The 18,580-nt window shown below is 35.6% G+C and overlaps 2 protein-coding genes across 3 annotated transcripts in view; both read left to right on the forward strand.

The window, feature by feature from the left end:
* Positions 1–5,980, forward strand: part of LOC142348338 (uncharacterized) — a 111,446-nt gene extending 105,466 nt beyond the window's left edge. For both annotated transcript variants that reach the window (XM_075399648.1, XM_075399649.1), the window contains one exon: positions 5,748–5,980. In XM_075399648.1, the coding sequence (XP_075255763.1) occupies positions 5,748–5,929 (182 nt within the window). In that variant the 3' untranslated portion in view covers positions 5,930–5,980. The remainder of the gene's footprint in view (positions 1–5,747) is intronic.
* Positions 5,981–9,999: 4,019 nt separating this feature from the next.
* On the forward strand, positions 10,000–11,767 carry LOC142348339 (lipase maturation factor 1-like). The gene has a single exon (XM_075399650.1). It carries the CDS (start codon positions 10,011–10,013, stop codon positions 11,637–11,639), a length of 1,629 nt encoding a protein of 542 aa, XP_075255765.1. The 5' UTR covers positions 10,000–10,010; the 3' UTR covers positions 11,640–11,767.
* Positions 11,768–18,580: the final 6,813 nt, after the last annotated feature.

The raw sequence follows: 18,580 nt of genomic DNA on the forward strand, positions 1-18,580 counted from the left end.
TTCACGGCTTTACCATGACAAGCTTTACAAACGCTTGCTGGCTTATTATCATGTGATTCTCTGGCCTCCTCTGCATAACTGCTTTAAAATTGAGTTTCTTAAAATTCTTAGGTAGAACAACTTTGATCCATGACTTCGTCATCATATGTTTGACAAGGTTTGAAACTTTTTGTGCAAGTACTCTGCAATAATTGTTTTGTTCTCTCAAATATTGTCATCATTTTGAATTGGTTTGATTACAATATCATTTCCGGAAGTATGCAACATGAGTGAGTGGACAGGTATACATAAATGTTATTCAGGTTTACATAAATAAAGAAAAAAAAATACAAAGAATAGATTGAGAACACTTGATATCTCGAAGTGCACTTTTTAATGCACTGTGATGTGGGTTGTCTGTTTAGAAGTTATCAAGTTTTTGACAACTTATTAGACCTCCTTTAGGTTTAATTGAACTGAGATCATTTGAGATATCTCGCGTAGGTTTTTCATCGCATGCTAATACTTTCGCTTTTCAGCTGTTTATTTTTCTTTATTTTTGTGGCAATATTGCCTAACGGCTTGTTGATTTGTTTGATTCCAACATTATTTGACATAATGGCCATTGTTAAAAGGCGGAATATCCTAAAGTAGCGCTCTTTGATGCTTCGGTTTTGGTACTGCTCTTGTCTGGTACTGCTCTTGTCAGAGTTCAACTAAATTGAGTTTCCGAAGCAACTTGGTATATTCGTTTATCAACGGCATGAATGAATAACAAAAGGTTGATTTTGCGACTGAGGAATATTGTTCCAATATTTGCCTCATTTCAAAAATTGTAACAGAAAACCGACTTTAAAATGACGTATTTTCTCGGATGTGTTCTCAAAAATTTAAGGTAATTAGTGTTCCTGTTAATTTTGAAAAAAACTTTTTTATTCTTTAGGCACCAAAAAGCTGCTTGAATTTGTGTTGTCGTGACCAATTAGATATTCGCGCAAAGAACGATTCTGGTGTCGTTGGTAATCAATTTGGGATTTAATTTGATCCATCATTTGACTGTTATACGATTTCGCATTGTCTTTATTGTTCAGAATCCAAATATTAAAAGACAATGCGAAATCGTATCACAGTCAAATGATGGATCGAATTAAATCCCAAAATGGTTACCAACGGCACCAGGATCATTATTTGCCCGAATATCTAAATGGTCACGACAACTCAAATTCAAGCAGCTTTTGGAGCCTAAAGAAATAACAGTTTTTTCCAAAATTCATTCCTAGAAAAACTAATTAACTAAAATTTCTGAGAGCACATCCGAAAACAATGCGTCGTTTAAAGGTCGGTTTCTGTTTGTGTTTGTTGTTTCTGTTTGTGCTTGGATATCGCTCAGTTGTTTTTCACTGCCTCAATTTTGTTTTTGGATTTAGCTTTTTAATGCTTTTTGCGGATCATTTTCTTACCATTACAAGGTCGAGTTTCTAGTTTAGTCAATGAGGATTCCGTGAATTGTAGTTTAGGACTTGTTCTGCTATGTTTTTTATTTTGTCCTCGAGATTTTTGTTGCGATCAGATGTTTGCAATCTGCTTTCTGTTCTTTCATTCATGCAATTTTGACTCAATTGTGTGCATGACGCCATTTTTCGATCTTAGTGGAGTGAGTTTTTACGACTCGGAGAGGAGTATTGGAGAATTCCTTTTTTAATCAATTTATTGGAGTGATTTTTGAAGCGGGAAATGAAACGCCTGAAAAAATTTGGAGTGAATTTGGCGCTGAACAAAAGTGAAGAGCGAAGCGAAAAGAGAGTGGTTTTTATCCATACCGTTGTTTTTGAGAGAGCGCAAAGGTGATGTGTGAAAAAATTTTCTCTAAGCGAGCGATTTTTTTTTGTTCACGTGCGGCTTTTAAAAGCAGTTTTTTGCAACTTCTGATGGTAATGAGGTTTGATTATGATTTTCTATCAGTTTTAGGCTTGTTCTAGTAGGAGTTGAAGGTTTCAAGTAGTAAATTTGAGTTTAATGCTATTTTGGAGATTTTTGATCAATTTTTCTGATTTGTAGATGAAATTTAATGATTTTTGCCTGTTTGTTGTTTTAATGCTTTAGGTTGGATTTGGATAGAAGCTTGTTACTTAAGAAATATTCAAATATCAATTGACTAAAGCAGCTTTTTGGAGCCTATAAAAATAACTGTTTTTTCCAAAATTCATTCCTAGAAAAACTAATTACCTAAAATTTCTGAGAGCACATCCGAAAATAATGCGTCGTTTTAAGTTTTGTTTCTGTTTTTGTTTGTTGTTTCTGTTTGTGCTTGGATGTCTCTCAGTTGTTTTTGACTGCCTCAATTTTGTTTTTGGATTTATCTTTTTAATGCTTTTTGCGAATCATTTTCTTATCATTACAAGGTCGAGTTTCTAGTTTAGTCAATGAGGATTCCGTGAATTGTAGTTTAGGACTTGTTCTGCTATGTTTTTTATTTTGTCCTCGAGATTTTTGTTGCGACCAGATGTTTGCAATCTGCTTTCTGTTCTTTCATTCATGCAATTTTGACTCAATTGTGTGCATGACGCCATTTTTCGATCTTAGTGGAGTGAGTTTTTACGACTCGGAGAGGAGTATTGGAGAATTCCTTTTTTAATCAATTTATTGGAGTGATTTTTGAAGCGGGAAATGAAACGCCTGAAAAAATTTGGAGTGAATTTGGCGCTGAACAAAAGTGAAGAGCGAAGCGAAAAGAGAGTGGTTTTTATCCATACCGTTGTTTTTGAGAGAGCGCAAAGGTGATGTGTGAAAAAATTTTCTCTAAGCGAGCGAATTTTTTTTTGTTCACGTGCGGCTTTTAAAAGCAGTTTTTTGCAACTTCTGATGGTAATGAGGTTTGATTATGATTTTCTATCAGTTTTAGGCTTGTTCTAGTAGGAGTTGAAGGTTTCAAGTAGTAAATTTGAGTTTAATGCTATTTTGGAGTTTTTTGATCAATTTTTCTGATTTGTAGATGAAATTTAATGATTTTTGCCTGTTTGTTGTTTTAATGCTTTAGGTGGGATTTGGATAGAGGCTTGTTACTTAAGAAATATTCAAATATCAATTGACTAAAGCAGCTTTTTGGAGCCTATAAAAATAACTGTTTTTTCCAAAATTCATTCCTAGAAAAACTAATTACCTAAAATTTCTGAGAGCACATCCGAAAATAATGCGTCGTTTTAAGTTTTGTTTCTGTTTTTGTTTGTTGTTTCTGTTTGTGCTTGGATATCTCTCAGTTGTTTTTGACTGCCTCAATTTTGTTTTTGGATTTAGCTTTTTAATGCTTTTTGCGAATCATTTTCGTATCATTACAAGGTCGAGTTTCTAGTTTAGTCAATGAGGATTCCGTGAATTGTAGTTCAGGACTTGTTCTGGTATGTTTTTCTTTGTCCTCGAGATTTTTGTTGCGACCAGATGATTGCACTCTGCTTTCTGTTCTTTCCTTCATGCAAATTTGACTTAATCGTTTGCATGACGCCATTTTTCAATCTTAGTGGAGTGAGTTGTTGCGACTCGATGAGGAGTATTGGAGAAGTTGTTTTTTAATCAATTTATTGGAGTGATTTTTGAAGCCGGAAATGAAACGCCTGAAAAAATTTCGAATGGTTTTGGTGCTGAACAAAAATGAAGAGCGGAGCGAAAAGAGAGTGGTTTTTTTTCATATCGCTGTTTTTTAGCGAAAAATTGATAAAAAAATTTTCTAAGCGAGCGATTTTTTTTGGTTCACGTGCGGCCTTAAAAGCAGTTTTTTGCAACTTTTGTTGTTAATGAGGTTTGATTATGATATTGTATCAGTTTTAGGCTAGTTCTAGTAGGAGTTGAAGGTTTCAAGTGGTAAATTTGAGTTTAATGCTAATTAGGAGATTTTTGATCAGTTTTGCTGATTTGTAGAAGAAATTTAATGATTTTTGCCTGTTTTTTTGTTTTAATGCTTTAGGTGGGACTGGGATAGAAGCTTGTTACTTAAGAAATATTAAAATATCAGTTGAGTAAAGCAGCTTTTTGGAGCCTATAGAAATAACTGTTTTTTCCAAAATTCATTCCTAGAAACACTAATTACCTAAAATTTCTGAGAGCACATCCGAAAACAATGCGTCGTTTTAAGTTTTGTTTCTGTTTTTGTTTGTTGTTTCTGTTTGTGCTTGGATATCGCTCAGTTGTTTTTCACTGCCTCAATTTTTGTTTTTAGATTTAGTTTTTTAATGCTTTTTGCTAATCATTTTCTTATCATTACAAGGTCGAGTTTCGAGTTTAGTCAATGAGGATTCCCTTAATTGTAGTTTAGGACTTGTTCTGCTATGTTTTTTATTTTGTCCTCGAGATTTTTGTTGCAACCAGATGTTTGCAATCTGCTTTCTGTTCTTTCATTCACGCAATTTTGACTCAATTGTGTGCATGACGCCATTTTTCGATCTTAGTGGAGTGAGTTTTTACGACTCGAAGAGGAGTATTGGAGAAGTCCTTTTTTAATCAATTTATTGGAGTGATTTTTGAAGCGGAAAATGAAACGCCTGAAAAAATTTGGAGTGAATTTGGCGCTGAACAAAAGTGAAGAGCGAAGCGAAAAGAGTGGTTTTTATCCATACCGTTGTTTTTGAGAGAGCGCAAAGGTGATGTGTGAAAAAATTTTCTCTAAGCGAGCGAATTTTTTTTGTTCACGTGCGGCTTTTAAAAGCAGTTTTTTTGCAACTTTTGATGGTAATGAAGTTTGATTATGATATTGTATCAGTTTTAGGCTTGTTCTAGTAGGAGTTGAAGGTTTCAAGTATTAAATTTGAGTTTAATGCTAATTTGGAGATTTTTGATCAGTTCTGCTGATTTGTAGACGAAATTTAATAATTTTTGCCTGTTTTTTTTTGTTTTAATGCTTTAAGTGGGATTTGGATAGAAGCTTGTTACTTAAGAAATTTTCAAATACCAATTGACTAAGTTTTCTAGGTATAACTCGTTTTTTGGAGAAATTAACAGAAAAATTGAAAAGTTTTAAAAACCAGTTTTTTGAAGTTTTTCTTTTTAATCTTAGACAAATTTCTTAGCCTATTATGACTTGCCCATGGTTTTGCGAGCTTTTCATTGCTCTAATTGCAGAGGAACTTTATTCGGCTTTATGCTTCCTTGTACTATAAAAAAAACTCAAGTTAAAAAAACTATTTGTGGCGGTTCAGGGTTCACAATAGTTGTTCAGTTGTTTAGTTATAAGGATGGGCAATTTTCTGCTTCGAGTCGTTTCCGGAGTTCTTCCGGCTATGTTTCTATGTTTTTTTTGTTCTCTCGCGTGTTTGGTCACACGTGACTTACCTCACTCTCAAAAATGAGTTCACCATTCTCAAACATCTCTCAAACATATTTCTACTTCTTTTAATTGAAGGAGATAAGTTTAACTGAGTGTTTGTCACTCTCTAATTGAAGGCTATTTGAGGGCAGCTAATAGAAGCAGCAATAAGAAATGCAATTTCTGTATCAAAATATAGCACCTCAGCAATTGGTAAAAATTGAAGTTTCTTTTCGGTTTGCTTTTTCATTATCGTTTTAAGACTGCAGATCTACAAAGCCATCGCAGCTATCTTCCGACAATCTGTCAGCTATATTTCGTTTTACTCAGTTATTTGCGTTATCCAACTGTTTTACCTTTAGTTTGACGTTTTGCTTTCTGTAAACGTTTGATATATTTCGGATTTCTATGTTTTGGATCTTCAACCTATCAACACATTTGCCTTAAATTTGAGAATGAACTTTTTTGGGTTTAGAGCGAGACAACATTTCAAGCAATGCTGACGCCGAAGAGGGAGATTTACCAGCCCAGCTATTGTTTCTTCACGAAGGACAGCAGAGTGAGATCAAAGAGATAACATGGCACCCCAGTGTCAAACACCTCATCCTCTCAACTGCAGCTGACTCCCTTCAATTATTCATGCCTAATAATTTATGATATCACATGAATGCACTTCTTTTAACTTTCAAAAGAAAAGTTATTTAGTTGTTTTTCAATCCAAGTGTAACCTAAGAGGAGAGGATTTTAACTTTGAAACGCTGTGTAATTTGTACATTGTATAATAGTACATTTAGCGCCTGACAGAAATTCAATTACGTCGGAATTTGCCGAGTGATGGCAAAACGAGAAAAAAAACTAGTGATCTTTTTCCCGCCAGTTCTAGCCAAACTATTTAGGAACGTTATGATTACCCCGTAATTAAGTGCTCTCAAACGATGTTTGCAGCAATTACATTAGTCCTGTCGGTCTTTTTTTGCGAATTTTTGCGTGACTGGTTTTTTGTCTGACCAATTGGACTTTTCGTCCTAAAAAACGGGATAAACAGGTAGCGCACAGCGGGCATTACGTGCTCTTAGAGCCTTTCAGCTCTGTTTCAGCTCAAACTGTTTTGGAGACTTCACTTATGGTGTGAAGGGCGGTTCTTAGAGGTTGAAGAACCCCCCCCCCCCTCACTGTTGCCCCCTCTCGCTGTTGCTCCACCCCCATCAGCCCCCGGTGCACCCCCTACCCCCGTGGATAGCTACTGACAAAGCCAACCGCTCGATGGTTGTTTGAGAGCAATTCGCCCGACGTTAGTTGGTTATGTTTAATTGTATGTTTAATCTCATAAGTATGCAGTCAGTTCTGAATCATGTGAAATTTTTTTTCCGATAGAATTGTCCAACTCGTCTGTTGAGTTTTAAAAAGTGTTCGTTACGCTCTCTCGTTACCACTATATTCTGTTGTGGGCCAGTTTCGACTTCAGATTGAAACTTTAAGAATAAGCATTGGGTGGTCTTTTTTCCTCATTTTTTTCTGTTTGACACTTAGTTACGACGTTACTAAAAATAGCCGTCGTTTCATGTCTTAAAACTTTGAAAACTTGTAACTTCATGAATGTCATAAAGTGAAGCTCCACAATGCTTGAGATTTTGATATCTTCTTTGGTTCGGCAAATGTGTTCAAAATTTATATAGTCTAAACATAAAACATATGAAAGGATTTAGGGAAAAAAATAAATTTTTTAGCTCTGTTTCTCATGCTGTGGCATTAAATAATACTAAGAAATAGAAAAATGGCTGAACATAATTCTTAAATAAAACTGAGTGTTACCCTACTTAAACCAAGATAAAGTAAAAATCTTCTAAGGAATACTCTTTAGGGTTTGTTTTTAGCTGCAATAGCCATAGCTGAGTTGGGCTACTGCTGGCCTTCTCGGGGTTTTTAATTGCTCTCGAACGAAGTTCTGAGCAATTGTTGTAAACGTGTGTGGCTTTATGCAAAATTGTTGCTTGACTGTTTTTGCGCAAATGTTCTAGAACGTTCTTTAGTAGTGACTTTAATTCTTCATTTTTGAGTCATCAAAGTTGCTCTCGTCCTGAAATCAAGTTTGTTTGTAAAAGAAAGGAAATCAAAGCCGTTGTCAGAAATGAAATAAAGCCGTCGTAGATAAATGGTTAAGATGTCAGCTTGGAGGTCCGGGGTTAAACATCTGGGGTTAATTTTTAAGTTAAATGGACCCTGTCCTTCGTTCGAGAGCAATTGGTCCGAAGTAAGTCGGCTTGTTAATAGCCGCCGTCAGCCTCTCATCGGTCTTTATTTAGGCGCTCTCTATTTATAATCCAACAATTGGATCGTGTTGGTACTCTGTCTTTTTTTGTAAGATGATTTTACACCTTTTTTCACGACGTCGATTTTTCAAAACGGGATAAACAGGTAAAGCTGAGCGGGAATCAAGTTTCATTAGAGGCCCTTAGCCGCGTTTTTGCTTTTATTCGTCATTTTTTGTTGGACCAGTCTAAAATTGAGGTTTGTAAAAGCTGCTGTAGGCCTTTTGCAGGACATAGTTACTTTTTATGACAATTTTACGGGCTATATAGTTTGTTGCTCCGAACATAAACACGCAAATTTATACTTAATTTTACAATTTGCGAATTTTTTTGTAAATCTTGTCATTTTTTGAGTTTTTTCAGCCCTAGGCGCCAAAGAAATTCATGGCCATGGAATGGTTTTCAACATGTCATATTTTGGGTTTTTAGCCTCAAGGGCCAAGGAACCTCCTCTAGGACCTGATAATAGCTTACTGCTTAGTTTCTAGTGACAAAAAATTAGTTCTCATTTTTTTCTTAGATATCACGAAACTTGACAATTTTTTAAAATAAAATTTGAATTTTTTTCAAGTTTTCTGAAATTTATGTTCCAAGTTTATTGATATTTGTGAGCCAGTTAGATTATTTAAGACTTGAAATAGGTATATTGGAAAATCTCTGGAAACAATGAAACGGTTCTGATGATTGCAATTGTACTACAGTTTTTTAAATTTTTTTTCTCATTTTCTGAGTTTAACGATCTTTACTGGCCAACAAAACGTTTTTAAGTCTTGCAGATGGATTACATAACAGAACTCTTCAGACAAAGAAAAATGGTTTTGAACATTTTTTTGCCAAATTGAAAAATTTTTAAATTCTGCACTTCTAGTTTTTTAAAGCTTGTGTTCTCGAGTTTATCTAGCTTTCTCGAGTTAAAGCTTGTGTTCTCGAGTTTATCTAGCTTTAGTGGCAAATAAATCTTTCAAGGCTTGTGCGTGAGCTAATAAATATAATAAATTGTATCATATTTGGCCTTCAGTTTAAAAGCTTCAAGAGTTTTGGCAATTATTATTTTTTTGTTTAGTTTGTTCGATTATTTTAGTTTCTCTTTTTGAGATGTCTTTTTGACTGGGATTTCTGGGATTGATCTGCTGGTCAGTTACATTAGCTCTGTTTTTCATTCAATTCTTTAGATTTTATTTCATATTTGTACGGCCATTTTTAAAAATTCGCTTTACCTTTTAATCACGTTTTTCGTCTGACGATTTTTGTCACAATTTTCCGGTTTGAATTTGACTTCCCTCGCTCACTGTTTCAACTGAATGGGTTTTAATTTCTTTCAGGCATTGAATTACGCAATGTATGCAATGTGAATACGATCAATGTCAAAAGAGCAAAATCAAAAGAAAGGGTTAAAGCCCTGTGATTAAGTCATAGTGCATTAGGTCATCAAAGTTCATTAGAGCAATTGCTAGCTGACATAAGAATTAAGCTTAACAATTCCTAAGTTTAGAAGCTGAATTAAGTATTGTTTTAGAATCTAACTGAAACTACACACCGTATTAGAACAGTTTTTAAAACTTTGAAAAAATTTCTGTCAATTTCTGTCTCTTTTCTTTTTTTATTTTAATCCCGATGTGCGTCAAGCACGTTAATGGCGACTATTTTCCAGCAATCGGCGGGTTATGTTTTTTGTCAGAAAGTTTTCTTTTGTTACGACCCGTTCGTGTCACGTTCATTTGAAATCAGCTTTTTGTTTCTTCAATGCAATTTTTGGACAGTATTTTGTTGGTCACACGTGATCCACCTCTTTGTCTCAAATTGACTTTTGCTTAAATTGATTATTTAAAAATTAATAGGGGTGCTCTTTTGTAAGGAAATTAACGGTACCTACTTCTCAATCAATTAAAGACGTCACCTTAATTCAGAGAAAATCCTTTTTTAGAGTTCTGGATATTTTGTTCCTGTGTATTTTGATACTGAGGACCCATATATCTGGTTTGCTCTCCCATATATCTGGTGTCATCTTAAACTTTGTATTGAAACGCTCAAATATTTCCTTCCTCACTAATTTGAGCTTGGAAGCATGTAGCACATTCATGAAAAAAAAAACATGCAGCTGATTTTATCAGTATAAAAAGATGACCTTATTTGGAGAAGAATCATTTCTAAATGTTTATGAACTCGATTTACAATTTTTTTGTACTGGTTGGCTCATTACGTAGGCACAATTTTTCGATCCTCCTTGTCTTTCGCCCACCCTTTGGCGAACCCTTTTCATTTCTGTTTCTGTTACGCTCGGCATACACTAACTATTTTTTCGACCGGTTGCTTTTTTATTTTTTGGATCCTGTAATCGGACCGCTATGTCATGGTTCGAGATAAATTGCAAAAAAATTAAATTTCATATCTTCGATCTTTGCTTCTGATTTCAGACTAGACTTCATGCAATGATATCGCAAAAAAGCGACTTGTCTTCTTCATACAATCTAACACGCATTGTTGTCATTCGGTATCTTGGATTCATTTACTTTGTAGCTTTTCTTATCTCTCTTAATCAAAACTCCGGTTTGCTGGGATCTAATGGGTTGCTGCCAGCTCATTTACATATATCTTTCCTAGCCAGAAGATTGGGCAATATTTCGAATTTATCCAAATTTTTACAGGTGCCAACTTTACTATGGTTCTGTGATTACAATAACCCGGTCGATGTTGATCAATATTTATCAGTATTCGCTTTGATCGGCATCGTAATATCATCGTTTGTGTTATTAACTGGAACAGCGAACTCAATTTTGATGTTTGTTCTATGGATAACTTATCACTCGATAGTAAATGTCGGCCAGAGCTGGTTTTCATTTGGATGGGAGTCTCAATTACTTGAAACTGGATTTTTGGCAATATTTTTTGTGCCTTTTGTTTCCCTGAAAAAATTCCCGAAAAATTGCCCGCCTTCAAAAGTTGTAATTTGGGGTTATAGATGGTTAATTTTTCGAATAATGATTGGGGCTGGGTTAATTAAAATCAGAGGCGATCAATGCTGGAGAGATTTAACCTGCATGAATTATCATTACGAAACACAGCCTGTACCAAACCCGATTGCGTTTTACCTCCACAAATCGCCCGAAATTATCCACAAAGTTGAAACTTTGGGTAATCATTTTGTGGAATTAGTTGCTCCTTTGTTTATGATTGTTCCAGTCAGAAGCTGTAGAATATTTGCTGGTATCGTGCAAATTATGTTTCAAGTTATTCTGATTATAAGTGGTAATTTAAGTTTCTTAAACTGGTTGACTATTTTACCCTCAATTTGTTTTCTGGACGATATGTTTTTAAGTTCATTATTTTCTGACAAAGCACTGAAAGATCTCTATGAGTCACAAAAACCTGTTTTGTTTAACAGATACAAAAGAGTTATATCTAAAATTTATAATGTAGTCCAGTTATGTTTATTGATGTTGATTGGCTACCTTAGCATTCCGATTGTTTCTAATTTACTGTCATCAAGGCAGTTGATGAATTCGTCGTTTGACAACTTTCGGCTAGTCAACACGTATGGCGCTTTTGGCAGTGTCACTAAGGAACGAACTGAGGTCATAGTTCAAGGAACGCTATCCGATAATCCGAATTCACAGAAAGCAGAATGGTTAGAATACGAATTCAACTGCAAGCCGGGAAGACTAAACCGCAGGCCGTGTTTGATATCACCATACCATTATAGGCTCGATTGGTTAATGTGGTTTGCTGCTTTTCAGAATTATCAACAAAATCCGTGGCTTGTACATTTAGCTGCCAAATTTCTAATGAATGATACGGAGGTATTGGGACTTATAGCCGAAAATCCGTTTCCAGAGCAACCACCGAACTATATAAGAATGCAACATTATTTGTACAATTATGCTCAAAATGGAAATAGAGAAGAAAATTGGTGGACCCGGAAGCTCATTGGTGAATATATGCCAGTTGTCAGTTTGAAAGAGTTGGAGCCAATTTTGAAACGCCAAAACTGGCCAATAAATCCAAAAACTCCGACTGAAAAAACCATTTATAAGAAGAAGAAAACTAAAACTGAACTATGAATAACCGAAGTTACATCTATTGTGTATATTGTGGTATTGTTATTTTTTGTGACAATGACTGAAATCTGAACGCAAAAAAGAATCTAATGTTTAATTGAGGACAAGTTTTTAGCAATTATTGCTGTTTGCTCTCGAACGAAGTTTAAAGCAATTATTGTAAATGTGTTGGTATTTTTTATTTTTACGACTCCAAGAGGAGTATTGGTATTATTCAGCTTTTTACTATCTAGAGTATTTGGATTGCATTGGTGTGCTGGATTTTGATTTGCTGTATTGGTGAGCTGTTCTAACTTTTTTCAGCTTTTTCACGTCAGTGAGAAATCAAATTAGAGTGGTTATTTTATTCACGCTGAAGTAGTCAATGAAACGTTGAGGAGGTCTGGAGGTCAGCCCCTTAATGCTAGCATCCCTATGTCTCAGCTGGCTACTCCCAAGGCCAATCGCTCGTCGTTCGTTTGAGAGTCATTCGCCCGACGCTAGTACAATGTTTCTTATCTTGAGTGCTAATAAATTGATTCATATATGTTCTTTATGCTCGAATTGCGCCTATTTATAAAATAAAAGTCACGGAAAGCATTAGCTACCAACTGAAAGCATTTTTCATTTAAATAAATTTTCATTAGCAACCAAAGAGACCTGTTATTATGGAGAGTAAGTGATAAGACAGCAATAACTACAACCACAACATGCAAAACTCATAGCGTACTAGTTCTTTAGCTTTTGCGAAAATTGATTGTATTTTTGTTGACTTATTATTTAGTCTCATTTAAGATAGGTTGCCGACTCAAGCACGCTGCAATGGATTCCAACTCTCACTAGTCGCTCAAGAGCAATTCTTCCGACCTTAGTCTATTATTTTTAAACCCATGAGCAATTCGGAATGATTTGGTTGACTTTTGTTTGACGTGCAGTCTTCATTTCATGGAATTCTTTGCTCACATCGACAATATTTTCCGGTAGACAATGAAAATTTGATTGGTTTTAAGTGGCTCCTAATGATGTTCAAGAGCAATGATTGGTGATCTGAGCTTTTTGGTTTGTGCCCCTGCTTAGTGGGTGTATATTATTTGCACCCGCAGACGCACGCGCCAAATTTTACAGAAAGAATTGCTATGTAATGGCTCGTGCTCGGTAACTGGGTGCGAAAAACTTACTGGGGGCTCAAACTGAAAAGACCCGAGAAACATTTCCTTGATCACATTTTGCAAGCCGGTGTGAATTTTAATTACAGCAAACTTGATTGGTTGTTTTTAAGGACTACAATGCTTATTTTACTTTTACCATTCCGGTTGTATTCAGAATTATGTCACAGAATAGATTAATTTAGAATTATTACTTCTCAATTTCCAGGAAAACAATGAGAGTGTAAAAGAAGGTGAAAGTTGCTTTTAGTATTCTGAAAATGAATGCGTCTCTCATAATGTTTTGTCACCAAACTTTTAAGACTGGATAACTCTAGTTTGATTCTTTTTTGAAGCTTAAGAGCTGACAAAAAGAAATACAGCTATAAAAATGATCTGAAAAATTTCCAATTATATTGCAAAAAGTTCAAATGACAACATCATTTATAATGTGACCATAATGTGAGAGGTCAATATGAGAGAGCATAGTAAGACCTCGCAGTCTGAAGCAGCAAGAGTCTTACTGCGAAACGGTGAAACTACTGAGAAAACGGACTAGTGCTTATCTTGAACCACATCTCTAATGTTCAGGCCTAGTTTGCTATTTTTTTCACCAACTGGTCTAATCTACAGTACTTGGGAATATGTTATAGCTCATTCTCTAGATGTTTTATTAGTCGCCTCAGCCGGTTATTATAGCGCTCCTACTTTTTACAATTCAAAGAATTAGAATTGTATTGGGACGCTGTCTTTTTAAGATCTGTTCACACATTTTCATGAGTTTTGAAGTCAAATTGGAGTAGTGATTTTGGTCACGCCGAAACAGGAAGTGGAGCGAAAAAGCGAGTGGATTTGCGGCGTGAAATATTTTCGCTCTAATTTTAAAGTAGAGTGAGAAAACGGTGTTTGAACAGAAATTCGCTTTCTCGCTAGTGGTTTTTTTGTTCACATGCGGCATTTTCACTTTGATTTTTACTGTTTTTTTTTTATTTTTTTATTGGATTTTTTTCTAAATGGTTTTCCCAATCCATTCAAAGTCCGTTCTAGGTCTAGTTTTCTGTTTAGTCAATGAAAATTCTTTGAATTGTACGTCAGGACTTGTTCTGTTATGTTTTTCTACTTCGTCGATTAAAAATTTTTCGAATTAGTTCACAGCTTGTTCAACATTTTGCGTGAAATCTATTGACTTCTCTAGTCTATTTTCACTCTTCTCTCATTCTGCTCAAAGTGTTTTTAGACAGCAGTTGCCCAGCAAAGCAATTCAAAATAAACAGAGTCAGTATTAAAAACGAAATCAGAAATAAAAACGGGATAAACCCTTAGAGCCCAGTTTAAGATGCCGGTTTCTCGAACTTTTTTCTCATAAGTATTAGTTGCCATCTCTAATGCTTATTGGTATTGATAATAGCTCCTGTATCGTCTTACTATTAAACAGGAGTATGTTCAACTACAAAATGACATCAAAATGACATCAAAAAATAAATGACATCAAAATCTCTCTCACCAAGAATACGTCCAACAAACAGAGAATCTTGTCAAGATAACTAAGGCTTATATCAAGCAAAATTTATGCTAGCATTTTCTCTCGGAAACTTTTAACACCAAATATTTTTCGAAATTAGTTTTTGCAAAGAAAGGTAATGATTGTTAATTCACTGCTAGCTCATTTTTAGAAATTGTGCGAGTCTGAACAGATAGTGTGCTGTAGATATATCAACTGTTCTTGGATAAGAGATTGAGAATATAGTGTTTTCGAAACACATTGTCTTTATTTCTTGGAAAATCAGACACTTAGCATACAGGATCAAGTGAGACCTTCTTAAGAGATCAGAAATATATCTCAATATGACGATAATTGATATCGTTATATAAAGACATGTTTCCGATTTTTTACTTATTCGAGTTTGAAGTTTGTCACTATTGAAAGGAGGCTGATCTCTTCGGAAAAAGTTGAGCACCCCAAATTCTGTGCTTGTAAACAGTTGCAATCGATATGTTTTTGTAATGGTTGAGCTCTTTTTAATTTAATAGAATTTCAGGCGAGAGGGTAAAATGGCATTTGCTGCTCTAGAATGCCGTTTAAAAGATGAACCTGCCTTTGTAGCCGATCCTCTTGTTTACATATTCATAATCTCTATCATAAATTAATTGATCGAACTCCTATTTTAGTTACCTAAGCCTAAATAAATAATAAAAGCAGGGGTATTGACATTGAGATATCCTTGTTTGTTGTTGCATGTTAAAAGTTTAAAAAATGAAGTTAATTTAGTGAACTAACAAGAAAACAAGAATCTTTGAACGAGTCTCAATTTTTCTTGAACAATATGTCTTGCTGATAATTCAAAGGGGTTTAGTACTTCAAGGGCTTTCCGTTAACCCTTTAGCGCAATATTGGCTTAGCATTCTCAGTCAATTAGCAAATATACATAGTCCATATTTCATATTTTAAACTTTTCAACAATGTTTTGAATGCGTATTGAACTAGACAAAAAGGGTTCAAAACGTCATCTGTTGGGCAACTTGTACCATGGATGGTATGCAGTACTCTGCTAGAACTACAGACTAACTTGACCGAGATGCCACCTTAGTGTGGGGCATTGGGTGGATAGAACCTCCACTAAATGCCCTTATGCGCAAAATCCGCGTCAATTTGAGCTTGTTCTATTTTTCAAGACATTCATGGAGCTCTTTCTCCGCTCCAATTAAGTTCGCACTATTATCTGACCGAATCACCACAGGTGTACCTCAACGGTAGACGAACCACTCCACTCTCATTACATTGGAACTATTGTCCATGGACGGAACGATTTCAACATGGAGAGCACAAAAAGTCATACAAATGAGGAAAAATCTCCACCTCTCCTTCGTTCGATGGAGCTTTTTGCACAAGACGCAGTTTGACTTGATGGATCGCTGTGGGAAACGTAGTTTAAGGATGGCGTAACGTTCCGGTACTTATGACCGTAAGTATTCAACTCCCTGAAGGTGGTTTTTCAAGTGAGTATGCCGCAGAAACAATTTAACAAATGTATGTCGCGCATCCAGCGTGACAGGACGCTTAGTGTCAAAGTCAATTTGCACTAGCCATCGGAGTCGACCAGGAGAATGGATGAGATCGTGAGACCCAATAAACTGCAGAATCTTTTCTACATTAATTTATTTCAAGGAGTCATCGTGATTTGCAATTGAAATTGAAATTTCGCCCCTCCCCCCTCTCTCCCTCTCTCTTCTAGCTGACAGAAATTGAGATATAATTGGAAATAAGTGCGTTCCGAACATTATGTGCGTCCACACGCAACCGAGCCTCCTTGTTTGTGTTTTCATCTAGCAACAATACAAGAAAGCAGCAAATTGCTCCAAACCTTCAAACATAGGAACTTTCTTCCAAACGTATTCAGAGTTCCAAAAATTGCTCAATTTGCAGACTTTAAAGCTGTTATTGAAGCAAGCTCCGGGAAAAGAGTGATGGGTAGGTGCTTTTCATTGTTGATAGTATTTTGACTAATTGGACGGTTTCGGACATGCATTTGATAGATTAAGGTAAAGGAACTTTCTCTTGTTATCTTTCGGAGCAAATTGCTCGGTATTGGTTCTTCAGTTTAAAAACCGCTGTTGCGATTGGTTTTTGAAAGGGTCGCAGCAGAATAATTAGCAGAAGTGAATTAATGAAAGAATAAGAATGTCGAAGTGCTCGCAACGCTATATCGATTAGAACTGTTACCCGGTTAGTCTTATACCTCCAAGCGAATGGTTGTCGCTCCTCGATATAATATCCCATGTCACTGGGTGTAAAAGCATAGAAAAAGTCATCGATCCTTATTAGCCGGTACCGTGCAATGTAAATCAACGACGGAGAGCAACACAGGCCCCAAAAAAGCCACAAAAGGATCAGAGCCAAACTTAGGACCCAAATTCTTCTGGTTCGTCTTCCAAGTATGAGTTTTGCTGCAACCAAGGCGTATAAAAAGCCAGAAATCAGAAAAGATACACCAAATATTGATAGCTCCAGAATTAGCTCACCCAACGTATTAATATGAGTTATTTCACCCAACTTGTTGTTGTTTACGAGACAGTCCATGCAGTTGAACTTAGCCTGAGCTCCAACTCTTCCAGCCGAATACTATAATATAGGAAAGTTCTAAATACGTAAGTAACTTCAATACAGTTTTCAACGCCGGATTATAAATATTGCTCATTGCAGAAAGGCTAAAATTAGGTGAGGCAAAAAAACAACAGGTGTTTAATGTTGACGAATTGTTGTTTATGTTAAGAAATCATAAAGACTGTTGCGATGCGACTTACATCATAATTGTACAGCGAATCCGTGTCCTGATGAATAAGGAAGTCAATGGATATTAACAGCGGCACTACAATTGTAAGGAACGAAACAGTGGCATTAATAACGATCCTGTTTCTTCTTCTCAGAATACGTTTTGCATCATAAGGTCGACAAACTTTCACCCACCTCTCGAAACTAAGAGCCAACATTAGGAAGCATTGGGAGTAAAATGGGAAAACCTCCATTATTTTCCTGATATATCGCTCGTAAGATTCCAGAAGAAGGTATCCACTTTCGGGGGCAAAAATTGCTGCCCATTTTGGGTCGCATCCGTAGTTGATCTCAACGTAGTCCTGTGAAATAAAAGGCAAAAGAGCAAACAGCTAAGTATAGGTTAGATTAAATAATTTGCTTGTATTTATCCGAATCCAAAATTTATCCGGATCTGAGTGAAGAAATTGGGAAATGCTACTTTTCTCACAAAAATCTCAATTGAAAGTGATAGAACTTGAACTTTGAAAATCGGTGACCAACAAATTGTTAGTAAGACTGTTGGCTTGCGATTCAAAGCCATTTGGCAAACCAGACATTTATGGAACGAAAACAGGAGGTCTTAAAAGTTAAGCGGGTGCAATATTGATTTTCTGATAGTGATAAAGATTTTAAAATTAGTTACAGTCAGGTTTTTACCTTATCCTGATAAAACTTGAGAGTAAGTGCATACCGTGGGGCAAGTTTTTTCAACGACAATTTTGGGGAATGTGTTTTAGAGATACCTAGGGGGAATTTAAATTTCCAATAAGGGCCAATTTCTTGAGTAGAGTGGTTGATTGATTGATTTAATGGTAGCGTCAGAAGTCTGATCCTGCTTTTGCTTTACTTTGAATAGCTTGAGTAGAAGTCAGCAATGTATAAAGAAGGCGTTCAGGTCATTCAATTGTTCATTTGAAGTCAAAACTAACTTTACTTAAGGGGGTCATTTGCTGTGGTCCATAAAATGTATTTGCACAAATTTGCTGTTCACTCGTTCTAATACGTGGTGATTCAAATAGTTGTTAAGGAAGAGTAAAATACCACAGTTGTTTGCTTTGGAAGAAAGCTCAAAATAAATCTGGCATCGTAGAAGGCTCAAAATAACTCTGGCATCGTAGGGGAGGTCAAACTTGAGTTGCAAAATCAGAGAGAGAGAGAGTTTTTGCTGTCGAGTAAAATTGGTCTTTCTTAAAAGAAGAAACAGTTACATAAAGAATATCGAGAGCCAAGAACGAGAGATCCGTGAGGCTGATATTCGAATAGACAACTTTGCTTAGTCAATATAAATTAGAGAGATTGGGATCTTTTGATGAATCGCAATTTAAATTGATTAATTGTGTCGATGAGTTGAATTAATTTCTTGCTTAAAATCCAATTGATTTTTTCCCGAATTTGTTTACCTGTTCTATCGATTTATATGAATTTACTTTTGAGCCTTTGAGTTGATTTTGAGCCGAGACATTGCGAGTAGACTTTGAAGAAAAACTTTCTACCAAAACTGAATCTTT

This window comes from Convolutriloba macropyga, chromosome 10, assembly GCF_964194025.1.
Source record: "Convolutriloba macropyga chromosome 10, txConMacr16.3, whole genome shotgun sequence".
In the NCBI taxonomy this organism is placed as follows: domain Eukaryota; kingdom Metazoa; phylum Xenacoelomorpha; order Acoela; family Convolutidae; genus Convolutriloba; species Convolutriloba macropyga.